A 17,252-nucleotide genomic window follows, 5' to 3' on the forward strand; every position below is an offset into this window, starting at 1 on the left:
AAGAGTCCTTGATCAGTTTGGGAATCAGCTTCCTCCTTCCTTGGAAGCCCTAGCAGAAGAGCTGATCCTGCTTTGGGTAGGGTGTCGGGCTGAATACCTCGCAAGGTCCCTTCCAACCTGAGTTACTTTCTGTTCTATCACTAGGTAAAGCAGCTTGGACCTAAATGCCATTTAATGAGGTTTTTGAATCTCCCTGTTTCCAGGTCTGTGTTCTGTATGTTTGTGCTGAATGCACTCAGTCAGCTTGTATTTAAATTCCAGGTTCTGCTTCCAACTTCCTGCTGAGCATCTTCCTCTGGCCTTATGGTTCAAGAAGAAACAATATCCTCATGTGGCTTTGCCACTGTGCAAACTGAAATGCACTTCCTTTGTATTTAGGTGTCAGTTTAAACATGAGTACTTACCCTAATGAGGCTGGGCTTCTCAAAGCATGACTTTGTAGAACTGCAGGAATTGAGAATTGAGAATGAATGCAGTAGCATCAAGAACGTCCTCTGAGACAGATATCTGGGAGAGGCAGGCAGTAGTGTGTGGAAGTCATGTTGCATCCCTGTGTTCACCCTTCTTTTCTTGATCAGGACAAAAGGCTTTCCTGTGACCCTTCTGTTTCTCCTCCTACTCACATAAATGCCGGCATTAGTCTGTAGTGTGGTGCTTTGACCTCAGATGTGGGACTTACAAACAACAAAAGCTGTAGTTTCACAGCGCCTCATCTGCAGAACTCTAATAAGGACAGCACTGGCAAAAGGCAGTTCCACAAGCTTGCCTCTCCCATTCCCAATTTTATAGCTTTCTTTAATTTTTGAGTTTTGATGCAGTGAGTTTCATAGCTGACTGCTTGAGGAAACAAAGCCTGTCATTAACAGAGCATGAATTTCAGTAGTTTATTAGTGGGCTCTTTAATTTTCTAGCTGGATTTGTTGGAAATGCCTCGCTTTGGTAGCAGGTCATTATCTGAAAAGAATTAGTGTGCCTTTGGATTTCTTGTTTTTCTTCCTTGCCTGCTTAGGGGGGAGTGAGGTTGTTAAATGATGGGCTGGCATGCAGAGTAGTGTGGGCTTGAATAGTTCTGAGGGAGAAAAGAAATGAAAACCCCCCCAGCAGCTCAGCTTGGGGAAGAGGTTGGAGCTAATGCTTATTCATGCTGTATTAAGAACAGAGAAGTAAGATGGAGATGCTTTGGATCCATATGCTGCTTAGGTGTTCTGTGGGATAAACTGTGAAGTGACACTGGTGTTTGTGTGGTTACAGGGCTGTGTATGAGTGTGTGTATACACTGATGCAAATGATGGTGGTGGGAGTCAGGGCAGGTTTCTCTCTATGAAACAAACAAGGAAGATCCCTCAGAACCTCTTCCTGAAGAAAAAGCATGCAAAACACTAACCAAAAAAAAAGATTCAGAATGCTATCAAAGCAATTTCCTGAAACAGATTTGGCAGGTGGACTGAAAATGTTTCAAATGGCATTTTAACCTCCTTCCATCATTGCCAGGCAGCAGGGCCATCAGAATTAATTGTCCCAGCCTGTTCTTTGGCTCCTCGACATGGCTCATCTGCGGTGTGCGGACATGATATTTATGAAGGCTGGTGCCCTGCCTTGCGCTGCCTGTTGGATTCAGCGGAGGTGTCTGAAGAGGTTACTGTCTCCAGCTGTCCCTCCTGATGCTCTGCTGCAGGGCGTCTGGCAGAAGAGCTAATGGAGTCTGATGAATTCGGAGGCTCTGGTTAATAGTTTGGCAGGCTGTGTGCCTGGCATGGGTTGGGCGCCGGTTTGATCTGAGCTGCTCATCAGGGAAATGGGGAATCTGGCAGTGTGGTCAGCTGGAGGCAGTAATGCCTTTGGCGTGATGGTGAAATGGGGAATTGGAGGCCTGTAGATGGGCTGCGTTGATTACAGTCCCGGTACTGATGGATGCTTCCTGTGCTGAGCTCTTTTCGGATGCATTTGTTGATCTGTTGCAGCTGCGATGCTCTGTTTTGAAGAAACACAGTTTTGTTGGCACGGTAATAAATGTGGTGGTTTGAAAGGAAGCTTGCAAGCTTTTGATGGCCCTATATTTAGAGGGAATTTCAATCACTATCAGAAGCTTATTCCTAATTCACGGCATCATACTGGTAGGATGTACAGACAGCCTTCCAACTGGCTTGAGTTTGACCGTGGGGTGGAGTAAGGTTTCCTCCCTCAAACCTGTTCATCATACACAGCTTGGCAGGAGGCTGCAAGCTTCCTTTTGAAAACACTTCCCAAGCTTGAAAGGAGAACAGTGAGTGTGTGTGGAGACCTAAAACCTCTTCCACTATGATGTGTTGGAATGCTGAGGCTGTGCAGTGCTTCCACCAGAGCTGTCAATAAACTCTTGCGTACCAGCAAACCTGGCTAAACTTGAGGATTCTGCTTTTGAAATCTGGATAGGCCACCTGAAATATTGCAGCAGGCAGACCAATGATTTGGCTGCAGTTTTAGCTAGCATCATTAGAAACATTCTGTATTTAATTGTTGGTGATTTTTAGTTAACGTTTGCCCTAGCCTAGCTTATTTTAAAATGGTGACTTTGGAAAAACTGAATCTAATCCTCATTAACTTGCATGGTAGTTGTTTGCAGTTGCTTTGGCTCATTGTACTTCTGTGTATCTGGCATATAAACCCTGGGACTGTTGTCATCTCTTCAGCATGCAGAAGAGCATCGCTAGCAGTAAAGTGGCTTTTTATCAGTACGCTTTATGTTCAGTTGCTTGCAAAATTCAGTAGTTCCCTATAGGTTTTTCTCATCATTAGTGCTAATTAAACTAGGTTCCCCTGAATACATGTATGAATAAAACTTATTTAGTAGAATAGTACATCCCTAGCTATGTGATCTTACAGACAAAGTTAGAAGAGATTTTTGGGTTGTATTTAGAGGATATTATGTTCAAAGTTGCTTCCCCTCAAAACAGAGGGGATCTTGATTTTTGGAAGTTAAGCTACTGTAGGAAGCACTTTCTCATAGTATAGCATATTCTGTTGGGTTTTTAAAAGGAATAATTTTATTTTATCTAGTGATGAGAAGGCATGAAAGTAGCTCTGTTGGTTTTGATGTTGGAGCTGAGAGATGGAACTAAACCTAGCAAACCTCCTCAATTTCAATTTAGAATGAATTGAGAGTATTACTAAGTGGCTTCTATTAGAACTGATGGCATTTCATTACACATAAAAGGATTTTTGTAAGCATGAAATGGACCTGAAACTAGGTCTAATGACATTACTTAGTCAAGTTGGTACCTTTTTATACCTGTCTTTGAAACAGAGCAGAATAAAACTCCAGACTACTGTGTCTGTGAGAAGGATACTGAGTATGACTGCAGCATGGCTGGTACTATAGTGTCTTCACAAGAGCCCAGAGCTGAGGACTCACCTTCTCTGTGCAGTGTAGACTTCAGTAAACAACGATGTCCTTGCCTGTTTGTTCCCTTGCTGATGGGAAACAGTTACAGGGAAAAGTAGGTAATCAACAGGTGAAGAGCTGACTTATTGTGCCTTATTTCTGTGTTGCAAATAGACTCCTAAGCAGAGCTGTGCTTGAAAACATTTGAAGTGTGAAGGAGAAGCAGTGGCAGGTGAGGTTACCTGAGATGTGTTCCAGCAGCGGCCAATGTATCCTGAAGATCTTCAGGAGAAGGGATCAAACCCAAAACCCTGTGCTTTTGATGGGAGAATGTGCTGTTACCAACAACTCAGCAGTCTGGGCTTTTGATCAGCATCGTCCGTTCTTGTACTCCTACAGTGGTGAGGAGTGATGTCATTGTAACAGGACTGCTGAGCCCTGATGGTACTGATCTTAGGGTGACAGGGGACTTCTGGATCTGCTGCTTTCATCGCTGGAGGTGCCCATGAAGAAATTGCCTCTCAGTTCTAGCAAGTCCAGCAGAGATGGACCTGAAGCCTTGCTGCGTCCTTCTCCATCTATGGCCTTGGTTCAGATCCAGCTCTAACTTATGCACTGTTGTGGTAAGTTGACTGTGACTGCTAGAGTCAAACAGCCAAAAAAAGCCCCACCAAAACTGTGAGCCCTCTAGCATGAAGCTCATGTCTCATAGAAGCATCTAAAGGTATTTCTTTGTGAAAAGTGGTGTGCTTAATTTTGGACAGGAACACTTGCTTTGTAAAGCAGATTGCCTTTGCTAGAGGAGGCATAGGATAAAATGGAGATCTGTTTGCAACAGTTTACAACAGATGTTCAGCTTTCTTTTTCCCTGAAAATCAGGATGCATGGTATCAAAGGGATCCTAAAGTCCAATATTTCTGCCAGTTTTCCTGGCTGGTTTGCTGTGAACAGAATAGTAATAACTCGAGGCACCAAGTGGGCTTCAGTGCTGATTTGAGTGATGGAGATCTTAGGGGTGGGAAGTAAATGATAACTACAGTTATGATTAGGGAATAGGAAGGCTTTTTCAAGTTTCTGGCTCATTCATTTCTATGCATCAATTTTCATGTAATTTCATCCTTTGGGCTGTTGGGACCAGAGGCTGTCATGGGCTGATGGACTCTTGTTTAATTAGCTGGGCTGTGAGTTCTCTTTCCATTCTTTCTGTCCACTTAAGTTTCCTTTGTGCTGGGTCAGACATGTAGCTGATGTTACTAAAATTATCCTTCTGGTTTCAACTTTGACTTGAATGTTACACAGAACTTACCCATACTGCTTTTCTAAATGAGATTCAATGAAGTAGTAGGAATGCCGAAAGCCCCAAACTGTGATTCCTAGTCATAACTAGATTATACTAAAACATAAATAAAATTACCTTGACCTTTGGCATAGGAGTTGTGGGCATGTTTGACAGGACAAGAGGTTTATGTTGTGCCAGGGGATGTTCAGGTTGGATGTTGCGAGCGAACATTGAGGGGCAAGGTCAGTTGGCATGATGGGGATGAGTTTGGTTTGGACTTGGTGGTCTTAGAATCGTAAAGGTTTCAGTGAAAGTGGCAGATGCTGCTGAATGATGATCTCATTTTGTACTTAGTGCTTATGCATCTGTTTAACATCTTTGTGTCCTGGCTGTCTGTTTAGGGGTAGGTGTTCCATTATTGTCTTCTGCTTGGATTACTCTATAGCCTAATAAAGAATAGAGCAGGCAGCCTACAGAATCCGCTGTCCCAGTATGGCATTAGGTGAGGAAGATGCATGCCAGTCACCACTTAACCTAAATGAATGTACAGGTAGTAAAACTAATCTCCACTGTTGGTTAAATGGCTCTGTTCTACTACTGTATTTAGAGCTTTGTGCCCTGCAAGTTGTCTTCTGGAATGTCTCATCCACCGAAGTTAGTTTTTCATCAGACCTCTGTTAGACTTGAATCTGATTTATTAAGAGGCCTTAATTGTGGTAGCTGAGACATCTTTGTCAGATTTCTCCTCTAATCAAGCTAATGATCTGGTAATCTACGGTCATATCCAACCCAGGTTGATGCAGCTCTTAAGGATGAAGATGTTTGCTTTCTGATGATGGAATCCATTAAGCAGAAGTCTCATTTATGTAGTTAACTTGTCTGTCTGTGTAACAGGCTGTAGAATTGAAAGGTGTGCTGTTTTTTCTTTTATTTAGGAGGCCCTTCCTAAGATTTAGAGGCTGCAGTAACCTGAGGTTGCACTGTACTTGCTCAGTTTCTATTTGGAAGCACCCTTTGCAGTACAGCAGTTTCAGCTGGGCAAAATGTTCAACTGAGGGTGGTCTGCGTGTGTTCCTGTGGCACAGGTCAAGTACTTAGGGGCAGCAAGAAGTCACTAATGCAACTGTTGCTTTATAATTAAAAAATAAAGGCTATTTTTTCTGATGCACAGCTTTAGCATAACAGCTTTTTGATACCAAAAATTATTGTTTGATACCAGAAATGATTGTTTTTTATCTCAGTAATCGTTGTTTTTATATGTGACAAAATTTCATCTTTGAGGTGCTGGAGTGCAAAATACGAGCACCGTCTGAATGTAGCTTTGTTTTTAAAACTACAAATTAGTATGCTAGTGCACACTTTGTGGTACTAATTACATTGCCTTAAAATAAAAGTCTGCTGTAAAAGCAGTCTCTAAGGAATGTGATATTAATACCAATTTCTGTATTGGTCCCAGGTGCCAAACAGTCTGCAGGGCTGCTCGTGTATTGGCTTGTAACCTAAATTTCTAATCTTTTGACTTCAGTGTTTCAAAACATGTTGGAAATAGGCAAAGAGGCTGCAAGCAGTAGGGTTTGCGATGGAATAGCCTTCAGAGTCTGGGGAGTGGAAGCACAAAGAGAGAAAGACTGAAAGCAAATGCTGCTGCTGCTTCCCTCCCACCAGTTAACTTCCCCCTGTTCCCCAAAATGGAGAGCAATTATCCAGATTGCTGTTGAATGTGGGACTGGAAATGTAGAAATAGAAACAGCACCATATTAGGTAGAAAGTGGAATTGAAAGAATTTGGTATATTCAGTCAGAAAACTATATATAGTGCCATGGGGAGGGACTGAGATGTATGCTTTCCGGAAATGGCAACTCCTACAGTCTCAGATTCTGTTACTGAGTCAGAATTTAGGATTGTAGTAGTGATTGTAGAGTGTGTGTATGTACAGTGTTCATTACCAGTGTCAGGTTCCCTTTGACACCATCACACTGTGCAGCAGCAAGGATCAGGTGTGGTGTGTGTGTGTTTTAAAGTGAAGGGCTGTGGGGAACCGAAGATAAACCTTCATCTGTTCCAAATCAGTCTTCTGGCAAAGTGCTTTCCACTTCTAATATGAAGTGGTTCACCACCACTTTTGCTGTCACTTTGTTCATAAACTGTGACTTTGCACTTCCTGCTTGTCCCTTCCCTTAACCTTCTGATTCCAAAGCGAATGTACAAAAAAGATATGGAGATTTTGGAAAGGGTCCAGAGGAGGGCCACGAAGATGATCAGGGGGCTGGAGCACCTCCCCTATGAGGACAGGCTGAGGGAGTTGGGTTTGTTCAGCCTGGAGAAGAGAAGGTTGCGGGGTGACCTCATTGCAGCCTTTCAATACCTGAAGGGAACCTACTCCCAGGAGGGGAGCAAACTCTTCGAAAGGGCTGATAATAGCAGGACTAGGGGAAATGGTTTTAAGTTAAAAGAGGGAAGATTTAGGTTGGATGTTAGGGGGAAGTTCTTTACTAGGAGAGTGGTTAGGTCCTGGAACAGGCTGCCCAGGGAGGTTGTGGATGCCCCGTCCTTGGAGGTGTTCAAGACCAGGTTGGATGGGGCTCTGGGCAACCTGATCTAGTAAAGACGTATGTTTGGTGGCCCTGCTAGGCAGGGGGGTTGGAACTACATGATCCTTGAGGTCCCTTCCAACCCGGGTCATTCTGTGATTCTGTGATTCTGTGAATGCCTCAGTTGTTCTGGCACTCACCTGTAAGGGAGCTGCTTTGTCTCTTTAATCCTTCCAATTGCCCATCTGTATGCGTTCTCTAACTCCAGTGAATCATCCAGGGATGTGGTGAACATCAGGATGCAAATGTAGCAAGGCTTTATGCAGTGGTAAAAATGGGCAATACTCCTTCTTCACTGTTTTCCCCATAGGTCTACCCTCAATACCAAGCCAAGGTCCAAAACGTGTTTCAGAAGCAATTTATTTCATAATTCCATTTGTTAGCTGCAAGTGCTCTCCAGTGTCACTGGCTTTTGAATTAAAATGAAAAAGTTGATTTTTTTTTTTTTTTTTATTCTCAATCTCTGAGATTATAGAAAAGCAGCAGAGAAACCAGAACTCTTGAGAATGGATTTGCTTTCCACTGGCTGTTAGTGATAATACTAAGATGCTTGTTACTTGACTTTTTAGGGGAAAGAAAGCAGTGATTTGGGCATAGGAAATGTCACATCTCCAGAAGGTTCCTTCCAAAAATTCACATAGTTGCCTTTGCTAGAAATAAGGAGTTTTAAAAGCGCTCTTTTAAGTGGGGGAGAAAAGACAATTGTTGATGGTTACCAATGTGCACAAATGAGAGCAGCAAGGATCACCGTCACTCTACAAGGGGACTTCACTGGCTTTGTCCCCCTTTGAGATGCTCTGAACATGGCTTACCTCCACTGCTGCCTCCTTCAATATAGAAGATAATAATAAAAACCACACTAGTGAAGTCACCTGTGTTGTCTTCTCATTACTCATACTTTGCTGTGAAATCTCATGCTTCCTTGCTTCCTTTTCAGGCAGTTGTATGTTAGTTTAAGCATGCAGAGCATGGAATCATAGGATCATAGAATTACTCAGGTTGGAAAAGACCTCAAAGATCATCAAGTCCATAACCTAACCATAGTATCCCAACTCTAACAACCCTCTGCTAAATCATATCTCTGAGCACCACATCCAAATAGCTCTTAAACACATCCAGGGATGGTGACTCAACCACCTCCCTGGGAAGCCCATTCCAGTGTTTAACTACCCTTTCTGTAAAGAAGTGTTTCCTAACGTCCAACCTAAACTTACCTTGGCGCAACTTGAGGCCATTTCCACTCATTCTGTCACCAGTGAGAAGAGACTTGCCCCGCTCTCACTGTAAGCACCTTTCAGATACTGGAAGAGAGCAATCAGGTCTCCCTTCAGCCTCCTCTTCCCCAGACTAAACATCCCCAGCTCCTTCAGCCCCTCCTCATAGGGATGATTTTTCCAAGCCCTTCACAAGCCTCGTTGCCCTTTTCTGGACCTGCTCCAGTACCTCCATGTCTTTTTTTGTACTGAGGTGCCCCAAACTGAACACAACACTCCAGGTGAGGCCTCACCAATGCCAAGGAAGTGGCCATCTTTTTGTTCAGCGTGGGGCTACTTCTGATGCTGTCAGTCTAGAGGACAATCTGCCATCTCTGGAGGGTTGAGGTAGGTTTGTAGCTCCAGCACTCTACTGAAATCATTCATTGTTGGTTCTACATTAGGTCTACTTCAAACACATGGCCTTCTTTCAGAAGGACATTAACATCCAGCACACGAGCGCTTCCTGCCTTGTGTTGGCTCGCTGGTGGCCTCTCACTGCACATGAAGCAGATGCTAACTGCTGCATGTGCTGTGCTTTGGCTGCTTGTTTTGCTGAGTGATGGCCTTTTTTTGGACAAAAATGGTTATTTCCTATTACCCGATTGCATGTTATTGTTGTACTAATGGCTAAAACTTGATTTATTTATGTAAATCTGGCTTTAGGAATATGCCACCTGAAAAGCGGGTTGTTGTTTATCAGAGCTAGCCCCATTGTGTCATTTGGCAATATGTAAAACTGAATTCTCCTGTGAATTTTCATAAAGATAAACATGCGTGTAAGGCAGAGCTTACATTGAAACAAAAAGACTTGAGACAGTAAGTGACAGGAATACCAGCGAGCTAGTTAAGTGCAAATGAGCCCTGCTTAATACTAAACATGTTTAGAGGACTTGTGGGGAAAAGTGTGGGAATGGCTGCTGCTGTGCAAATGGGGCTGTTTGTCCTAATCCTGATTAGTGCAGAGGGAAGCAGAGCTCTGCAAATATTAGCAGTAATTTTGCATAGTGAATAATCTGCTCCATTAGTTACTTAGATTGTTGATATTTTTCTTTGTCAGTCACTTACTAAAAGCTGATTGTCAGAAAGGTGGAATGCTTTTTCTGCCAGCACTGCATGTAGGTTGCAGAGGGCAGGATGTGACACCGTTAGCTTTGCTGTGTTGGGTTTGCCTGCCTTCCTCACGGCCACCAAACATCTGTGCAGGTGGTGCTTCATTTCTGCATCAGTTTTCTCCCTGCAGTGTCTTTGATGCTGTTTGAAGGTCGCAGGTCTGATGATCTGTTTATGGTGGTTGATGCTTTTTATTTATTATTTTTAATGGTGTGCTAACTTTTACAGACGCATTGAGATGCTCATTTGTTATATCTATGGTATATCTCTTAATAAAAAACATGGGACTAATGCTAGAGAAGGAAACCTACCCTCGCTGAGACAGTGTTCTGTTCCAGTAACTTGGCTTTTTACCAGACATTGTAATAAATTATTTGTTCTGCAGTAGCAGAAGGCTGAAGGTATAAATTGAGTCCAAGCAGATGAATTGCTGCCATCAGTTTAGTTGCTCTCTACCTGAATCCACGGACAAGCAGGAGCCGAGGCTGTGGTTCAATTAAGACAGTGGTACAAGTAAATCCCTTCTTTTGTTACGCGTGCTTTTGATTATACAGTTCTCACATAGAGCAGAGTGAGCTGACAAGACAAGTCGGGAACGGTGCTTTTGTCCTGGCTATATAGAAGGAGGCGAGGCTCGGGGAGAGAAGCAGCCTGGCTGCTTTACTGCTTGCTTTCCCTCTCCCTTTTTATATAAATAGATGCATGCATGTCTTCTTGATTCACTTATTCCCCAGTCATAAGCACGTTCCTTTTCTTCGCCTCTTTTTGGGACTGTGATTTGGCAGGCTTGGCCTGACTCGCTCTATCTCTCCTGTAGCAAGCAAGCAGTGGTGGAGGAACTGTCTCCTGCAGCGCTTTGGGGAGTTTTAGGCAACCTGAGTTAAAAGGCCAAGTTACAAGCTGCTTCATTGAATTACTTCATATCGTCAGGCAGCATATCAAAAGTCCTTCGTCTCCATAGTTTAAAAATAACCTGATGATATCTCTCCTCTGCAAGGATTTGAAAACTCTGTTGGCATTTGAATTTCTCTTCCCTTGAAAGCAGTGCGGTGCCTTCAACTGCTCAGCTATGGCAAGGGGTAAGAAACGCGAGCTGTGGCAGCTGTGAGTGCTGCCTGAAGAGCCCTCTTCTCTTATAATTGGTTTGTCACTTTCTGACTGTAGAAAGGTACCGTAAGTACCCCTGCTTAGGATTTTTCAGGATATATGAGTGTGAAATCCTCTCAGCTTAAACTGGGTGTTCTCTGCTGTCAGTCAGAATGTGCTGTCTGGTTCACAAATGCTTCTGAAGAGGATTCTGATAGGGATGGTGGAGATTGAAATTAATTACTGAATAGGAAGCAAATAGAGGATTGCTCAGATGGGAGACTAGAGGAGAGCTGGTGACTCATCATAGCAACATAGAGATTGAGGGTAAATGCTGCTTCCACCTTCTTTCTAGGAGTAACACCAAATTTTAGTCTCACTGATGATGATGTTCCTGAAACTAGTTAAGTGCGCACATCCATCCTGCCACACTTTACTACGTGGGCTACAGGCTGGTGAGGAGCTGCTTCTAGAATGGAGATTTACTTCTCTGGCTACTAGATGTTAAGTAGGTTTCTCTCAAGCCCTTCCAAACTGTGGAAATAGCAATGAATTGAGCTGTGTATACCCTGTTGCCTGCCTTTCTCTCAGATGTATGTCATGTACAACCGCAGGCTTTTCTCATTTGCAGCTTAACTTTGTTATAAGGTGACTGCTTTTACTTGCTGCTTTGTTGATATCTATTACAAACTTGCCCTGCAGTTCAAGAAAATAAGTGCCTCTGTTTCCAAGAGCAACCCTAAGTGGAAGTCATAGCGTGCGTGTGTTTTACAGTATTGATGATATATGTTTCAACCCTCTGTTGTTACTTAAGGAATTTAGAGGGCCTTTTCCAGAAGTACCGATTTGCCCTGCATTAACACACAGAGTTCACCAAGCTGCTGTACAGAATTGCTGAAGAATGGAGCGATGCATCCAAAACAAATCAATGGGCAAGCATCCCTCAGCATCTTGTTTGTAGACCATGCAGCTGAATGTAAAGCAAGCTTCCAGGGTGAACTGTCAGCTGTGATGTTTGGGTACCTTGTGATGTAGCTGGCGTAGTTGAACTGAAAAACCTTTAGAGCTTCTGAACAGAAGTTCATTTTGTAAATCGAAGAGTTGGATGTGTTTGGAGTGGATGATTAGAAAATGGTGCCTGAGAGCAAGAACTCTGTTGTTGGTGCCACACCTTATAAGGTGTTCTGTGCAGCATATTTGTTAACTGTGGTCTTAAGAAGGATTATTACCTGCTCTGCCATACTGAAATGTACTTACCAGCAAGGTATTTTGTAATCCGAATATGTGTCGTGTTGCATGATTCTCAATCTGTGCTTTTCTTTCCTAGTATTGAGTTTGACCGGGACTGTGACTACTTTGCCATCGCTGGGGTGACGAAGAAGATTAAAGTCTATGAATATGGTACAGTCATTCAGGATGCAGTGGATATTCACTACCCTGAGAATGAAATGACCTGTAATTCCAAAATCAGGTAAGCATCGACTTTGTATTTATGCTCAGACTGCCTTTTCCATTAGCTTGTTTACGTGTTTTTTTTGTTGTTTTGCTTTCTTTATCTGCAATGGGTAATACTTGGCTGGGAGGGGAAGGGTGGAAAGCAGGAGCTGGTAGAGAACTTGCTGTGTACTCTGGGTAGGATGATGTGGCACTAAGAGCTCTTGCTCGGGTATGTTGGGCCCAAGTATTCTGAGAAAGTAGCTTATGGTAGTGAAGAGCCTTTGTGTTCCTTGCAAATGCTGCTGGAAATCCACTTGGGTAAAAGGAGAGTAAAACCTGAGTTGTGGATCTATGGGCTATGTCAGAGCTTATACAGATAACTTTTGTCCCCAGTTCCTTATAACAGCCACCAATTCATTTACGCTCTTCTATTCATTGTTAAGATCATCTCCATTGCAACAAGTGGTTACTGGTCCTCAAGAAACACGCCTCATTTGCACCTTCTGCCTATGAATTTATATTTGTCTGATGGACCTCATGATGTTGAGCCCTTGGGAAAAGATCTTGCATGATTTTTGTACTTCTGCTAGTGCTTATTTTTTAATCCTTATAAGTGACTTAAGCCAAAAGAAGTGTAACCTATCCCCCAACTTCTATCAAAAGAATCCAGCTAATGTAACATAAAAAATCCCAATCCAAAAACTCTATTGAATTTCAGAAGTAAATAATGGAGGCAATCAGATCGATTCAGTACTTTAATAGAACTCTTCAGCATCTGTTGAACTCATTTGTTTTGATTCACTGCTCTACATTTTGAAAACAGTAAAGCACCTTACAGAAGTGTGAGCAACAGATTTAAGATAACAGTCCAGTTCCCGCTCTACCAAAACATTGATGTCTATAGCAAAAAGTGGTGGTTTTGTAGTTAATGTGTTTTGTGAAGTAGATCCATCGCCATTGTGTTACTTTGGGTGATTACTGTGTATGTGTGACTGTTCTCTGGAGGAGACAATGCAAATCCAATTGCTCAGGGGCTAGCTTTCAGGACTTTCTAACACGAATGTTGTTGGGTGAATGTGTTCATTGTGAGCTAGGCAGCATACCAATATAATAGGCAGTCTCCCTGTGCAGCTGTGTGTTTGTATGCTTGCTAATGAAAATGCACCTGTTCGTTTGGAATGATCCCTTCATGACCAACTATTGGATTTCTTCTTCATTCTCTTACCTGTCTCCTTTTCATAGCATTGACATTTAGATCAGTATCACTCAACTGTCTTTTCCCAGCCTGATTTATTGCCTGTTTGGAGCTGAATATAAACAATATCAGATGATCCTGTATTGATAAACCATACTGATGATGGAGCTTGCGTTCTGCTGGACTTGTGAAATGCTCAGCTTTTTTGACCAAGTCATAACAGAGTTCACACTATTCAGCTTCATTGTTCTGAAGAGAAGAGCAGAATAACAGAACAATCTAGCAGCTGATTAAAGTCTCTCATCTTAATGAGAAGGGTTTTTGGTATTTTTGGTATTTGCGAATTTGGTATTTTGCTGTCCAAGTCTTACTTCCCAACTTACTGCTTCACATTTGATAGGAATCTGCCCTGACAGTCCTGCCAGGCATTAGGTAATTGTTTGTTCTCCCTTCCCTGGCAGCTGCTGGTGCATTAGCACATTCACTGATGTTACCCTTGTCAGCTTTGTGCTCCAGACAAGATACTGCTTGCATTCAGCATTTCTTCTCTTCCTCAAATCTCACGCATGTATATACATATATATATATGTGTGACGATGCAAATGTTCTGTCCTCTGACACAGTGCCTCAGCAGAGATGGACAAGGTCCTCTTCATTCATTTACCTGCCCTAGTTTCTCTCTTTCCTCCCAAGAAATGCTCTTTTTCTTTCTTTTTTCTTTTTTTCCATTGGCACCTTCACATTATATCAGCCTTCCTTCAGCATATGGGTGCTTTTGGTTTTGACAAATAAAGTTAGGCTGTCAGTCAAATGCATCCTTGCTATATCCATTAGCTGTTCTGCCAGTCACTGGTCCTGGGGCTCTCTGTCACAGTGTAAAACAGTATAATAATTTGCTATTCTGAAGTGATGTAGCTTGAGGGAGAAGTTATATAGGAAGGAAGACTGTAATCTCATTACAGAATATTGCAGTATGCTGAAATTGTGCCTGCATTATGGTTAAAAAAAAAAAAAAAAAAAAAAAAAGCCTTGGCTTAAGGCTGTTTCATCTTAATTTGGGTGGAAATGCAGCATCTTCCAAAGGCTTATTCTAGTTCCTCACTAATACCTTTCTGTTACCAGGGACAAACATATCTCTGCAGCTCTGCATGGGTGGCACCTCTCTTGCCCGCTGCCTTGGGTGGGTTTTGGGGCTCTGCCATGGTGCTGCCATTGAAAAATCCTTTTGCTGTCAGGCTGCCTTATGGGAACCTTTGTGTCCCAGCTGGTTATAGCAGGCTATTGAAAAAACAACGATAAAAAAAAAAAGCCCTGGTGTAATGGTGATCTTGTCGATGGCTGCAGGTGCTCAGCACAGCTCGTAACATCCCTCCCCTCTGTGCACTGCACCAAGGCTGTCTGTCTGTCTGCAGGTGGTTTTGCTCTCCAAATCCACGTCATGGGAAACTCACCCTAAATCGATCCTGGTTAACCTTGTTGGAGGCAATGATGCTGAGAGACATAAGTGATTAGCTTAACACTGGTCACTCAGCTCTGGGGGGAGCAGCAGCTCAGGGGGGCTTCCATTGAGCTGACAGGTGACAGCAGAGGCTCAGCCTCTGGTGCCAGGCCTGCTGTCCTGGAGCAGCTGGGGAAGGGAAGGCAAAAGAAAAAGGGAAGGGAGGAAAAGGGCAGCCCTGGTTGAGGCTGGTACCAGCCCTGCCAGCATTGGTGTCCTCTGCAAGTTCAGGTCTCACCGAGCGGTGATGGATTGTAGGCCTGCTTGGAGCAGAGCCCTGGCACAGAGCATCTCTTCCTCTTTTCCAACCCCCTCTTTACACCCACCTGCTTCTTAAACATGTTCCTTTTTCATCGTCTGCTGAGCTTTTCCTGATCTTTATTTTTAAGAATGGGGAAGGAAGTTGGTGTGTCAGTTTTCTGGTAAACGTGCGTCGCGTCCACCCGGGAACAGCAGAGGCAAAAGCTTCCAGGAAAAACACAAGATGACACATAAATCCTCATAAAAATCCCATTTACAGATTCATAGCTTCAGCACAAGAAACAAATCCTGGCATTGTGCAGGAGCTATAAAAAGCACCGTGTGAGCTAATTATGATTTGCTGTGTCCCAGCTATGGCAGGCAGTAATCTGTAGCTCCCTCTGAGCAGGGGAGGTGGGAGAGGACCAGAGTGGGACGAGCAGCAAGCACAGCTCTCCTATGATTTATCCAACAGGCAGAATGGCTGCTCTGCCATAGGCTACAGCAGGGAAAGAAAAAATAAGAGGGCTAGTGTTCCAGGTGAAAGAAATAGGCTTTAGGCCTCATTAATCCACAGTAGGTGATATGCAAGTGTGGCTAGGTAAACATGCCTTTCAAATGCATGTTTGATATTCTGCATGCTCACCACTGTGTGTGTTTGCAGCATCTGTACTTCGGTGATAGATGTTACCACAAGCCGCCCAAATCGGCTGCATCTATTTAGTCAACTGCAGTAAAAGCTTGGATGTTGGTTTGTGTTTTGGTGTTTTTGTTTTTTTAAGAGGCTGCTGGTATTTTATTGTACTCATTTTTTGGTGTCAGTAAATCAAATGCATGATTGCTCTGGCCTAACAGTTTGCAGGCATATTACTGTCAATGTTTAACATGTCTTTCAGTCCCCACTATTAAGCTGAAGTTAAGCAAAAACTCAGTGTGGTGTTTTTCAGCTTAGTGGGCTATTTGGAGAGGTATGATCTTTGTTTATGCTGGAAAACTTCAAGGATGGTTGTTGGGCGTCTATATTTCTGCTGCAGAGAACAGAAACACCTCCAACTTCCATTAATTCCAGTTTTAAGGTAACTGCCTTATTTTGCAGTAAGATGTTTTTCTTTTCAAGTATTTCTCTCTTAACCCCATGAGGGATTTTCTTTGGTTTGATTAGAAAAAAGAATAAATAAATCTTGTTTTAATATCTGCTATGATGCTGTAATTTCGTATGTCTCTGAAGTGTTTGGTTAGTGCTGTTGCTCACAAGGATGGACCTTGCAGTAACACATCATTCCTTTAAAGGCGTTTCTGTCCTCAAATTACTGGGCATTAGTTCACTCGTGGCATTAGACTGGATCTCAAACATTTGGCACTCTGGAAAGCAGGCCGCTTCGCAAGTAGTTTGTGCCTTATTAAAAGCTTTGGCTCCATCCAGTTGACACCTGGTGACTTCATTGTGGATTTTGAGACTTTTCAGCCATAAAAACATTGGCTCATGAAAGAAACATCGGCACAACTGACAGCTCTCACTGAGCTGCCCACTCGTGTCACTGAACAAAATGAGCATACAGCTTCACAGGGTCAGGGATTTTGTGTGTCTGGACCAGATGCCAAGGTTAGGAGAGTGCTTCAGCAGGGGATAATTAGCTTTCAGTGAGACCTTCTCAGCAAGTTTCTCTTAGCTAATCTCTAGGAAGGAAAGCTGTCATAAATTACAGCAAAGTAAACCTCAGGTGCAACCGTTGCACTGTTTGTGGTCAAAAAAGCCAAGTGAAAACTGAGAAATACGGCCACTAGTATTTAAAATAAAAGGTGACCTTCACAACCCCTCTATTAATTATGCATTATCTCAGCCCTAGGTATCTATCTTTTGTATCATACATCATAGCCTCTGCATTTCAGTTTTTCCCCTGTACATGGCTGCAGGCCATCCAAAGGTTGTCTGTAGAAGGTTATTTCCATATACTCCTGGGGTTTTTGTGCTTAACTCACCTGAGGACTGAGTAAGCTGCATTTTTGGTCCATCTCCCTTTTGCCCTTTTCTTTCCCAGTCTCCATCTTGCTCACCCATGCATTTCTCAGTCTCACTCAGCTTGTTATCCATAATAACATCTTACGGTAACCCAGGAAAGATAAAAGGTCTTTAAAATTTCAACAAAACTGCCTGTGTTGGACACAGGAAAACAATCAGCCCCTCCCCAGTACCTTCTG

General features: G+C 43.0%; 1 protein-coding gene across 4 annotated transcripts in view; it reads left to right on the plus strand.

The window, feature by feature from the left end:
- COP1 (COP1 E3 ubiquitin ligase) overlaps positions 1-17,252 on the plus strand; it is a 124,191-nt gene that overhangs the window by 41,733 nt on the left and 65,206 nt on the right. For all 4 annotated transcript variants that reach the window (XM_072343521.1, XM_072343523.1, XM_072343522.1 and 1 more), the window contains one exon: positions 12,011-12,154. In XM_072343521.1, the coding sequence (XP_072199622.1) occupies positions 12,011-12,154 (144 nt within the window). The remainder of the gene's footprint in view (positions 1-12,010; positions 12,155-17,252) is intronic.

The sequence above is a fragment of the Excalfactoria chinensis genome, chromosome 8 (assembly GCF_039878825.1).
Source record: "Excalfactoria chinensis isolate bCotChi1 chromosome 8, bCotChi1.hap2, whole genome shotgun sequence".
NCBI lineage: Eukaryota > Metazoa > Chordata > Aves > Galliformes > Phasianidae > Excalfactoria > Excalfactoria chinensis.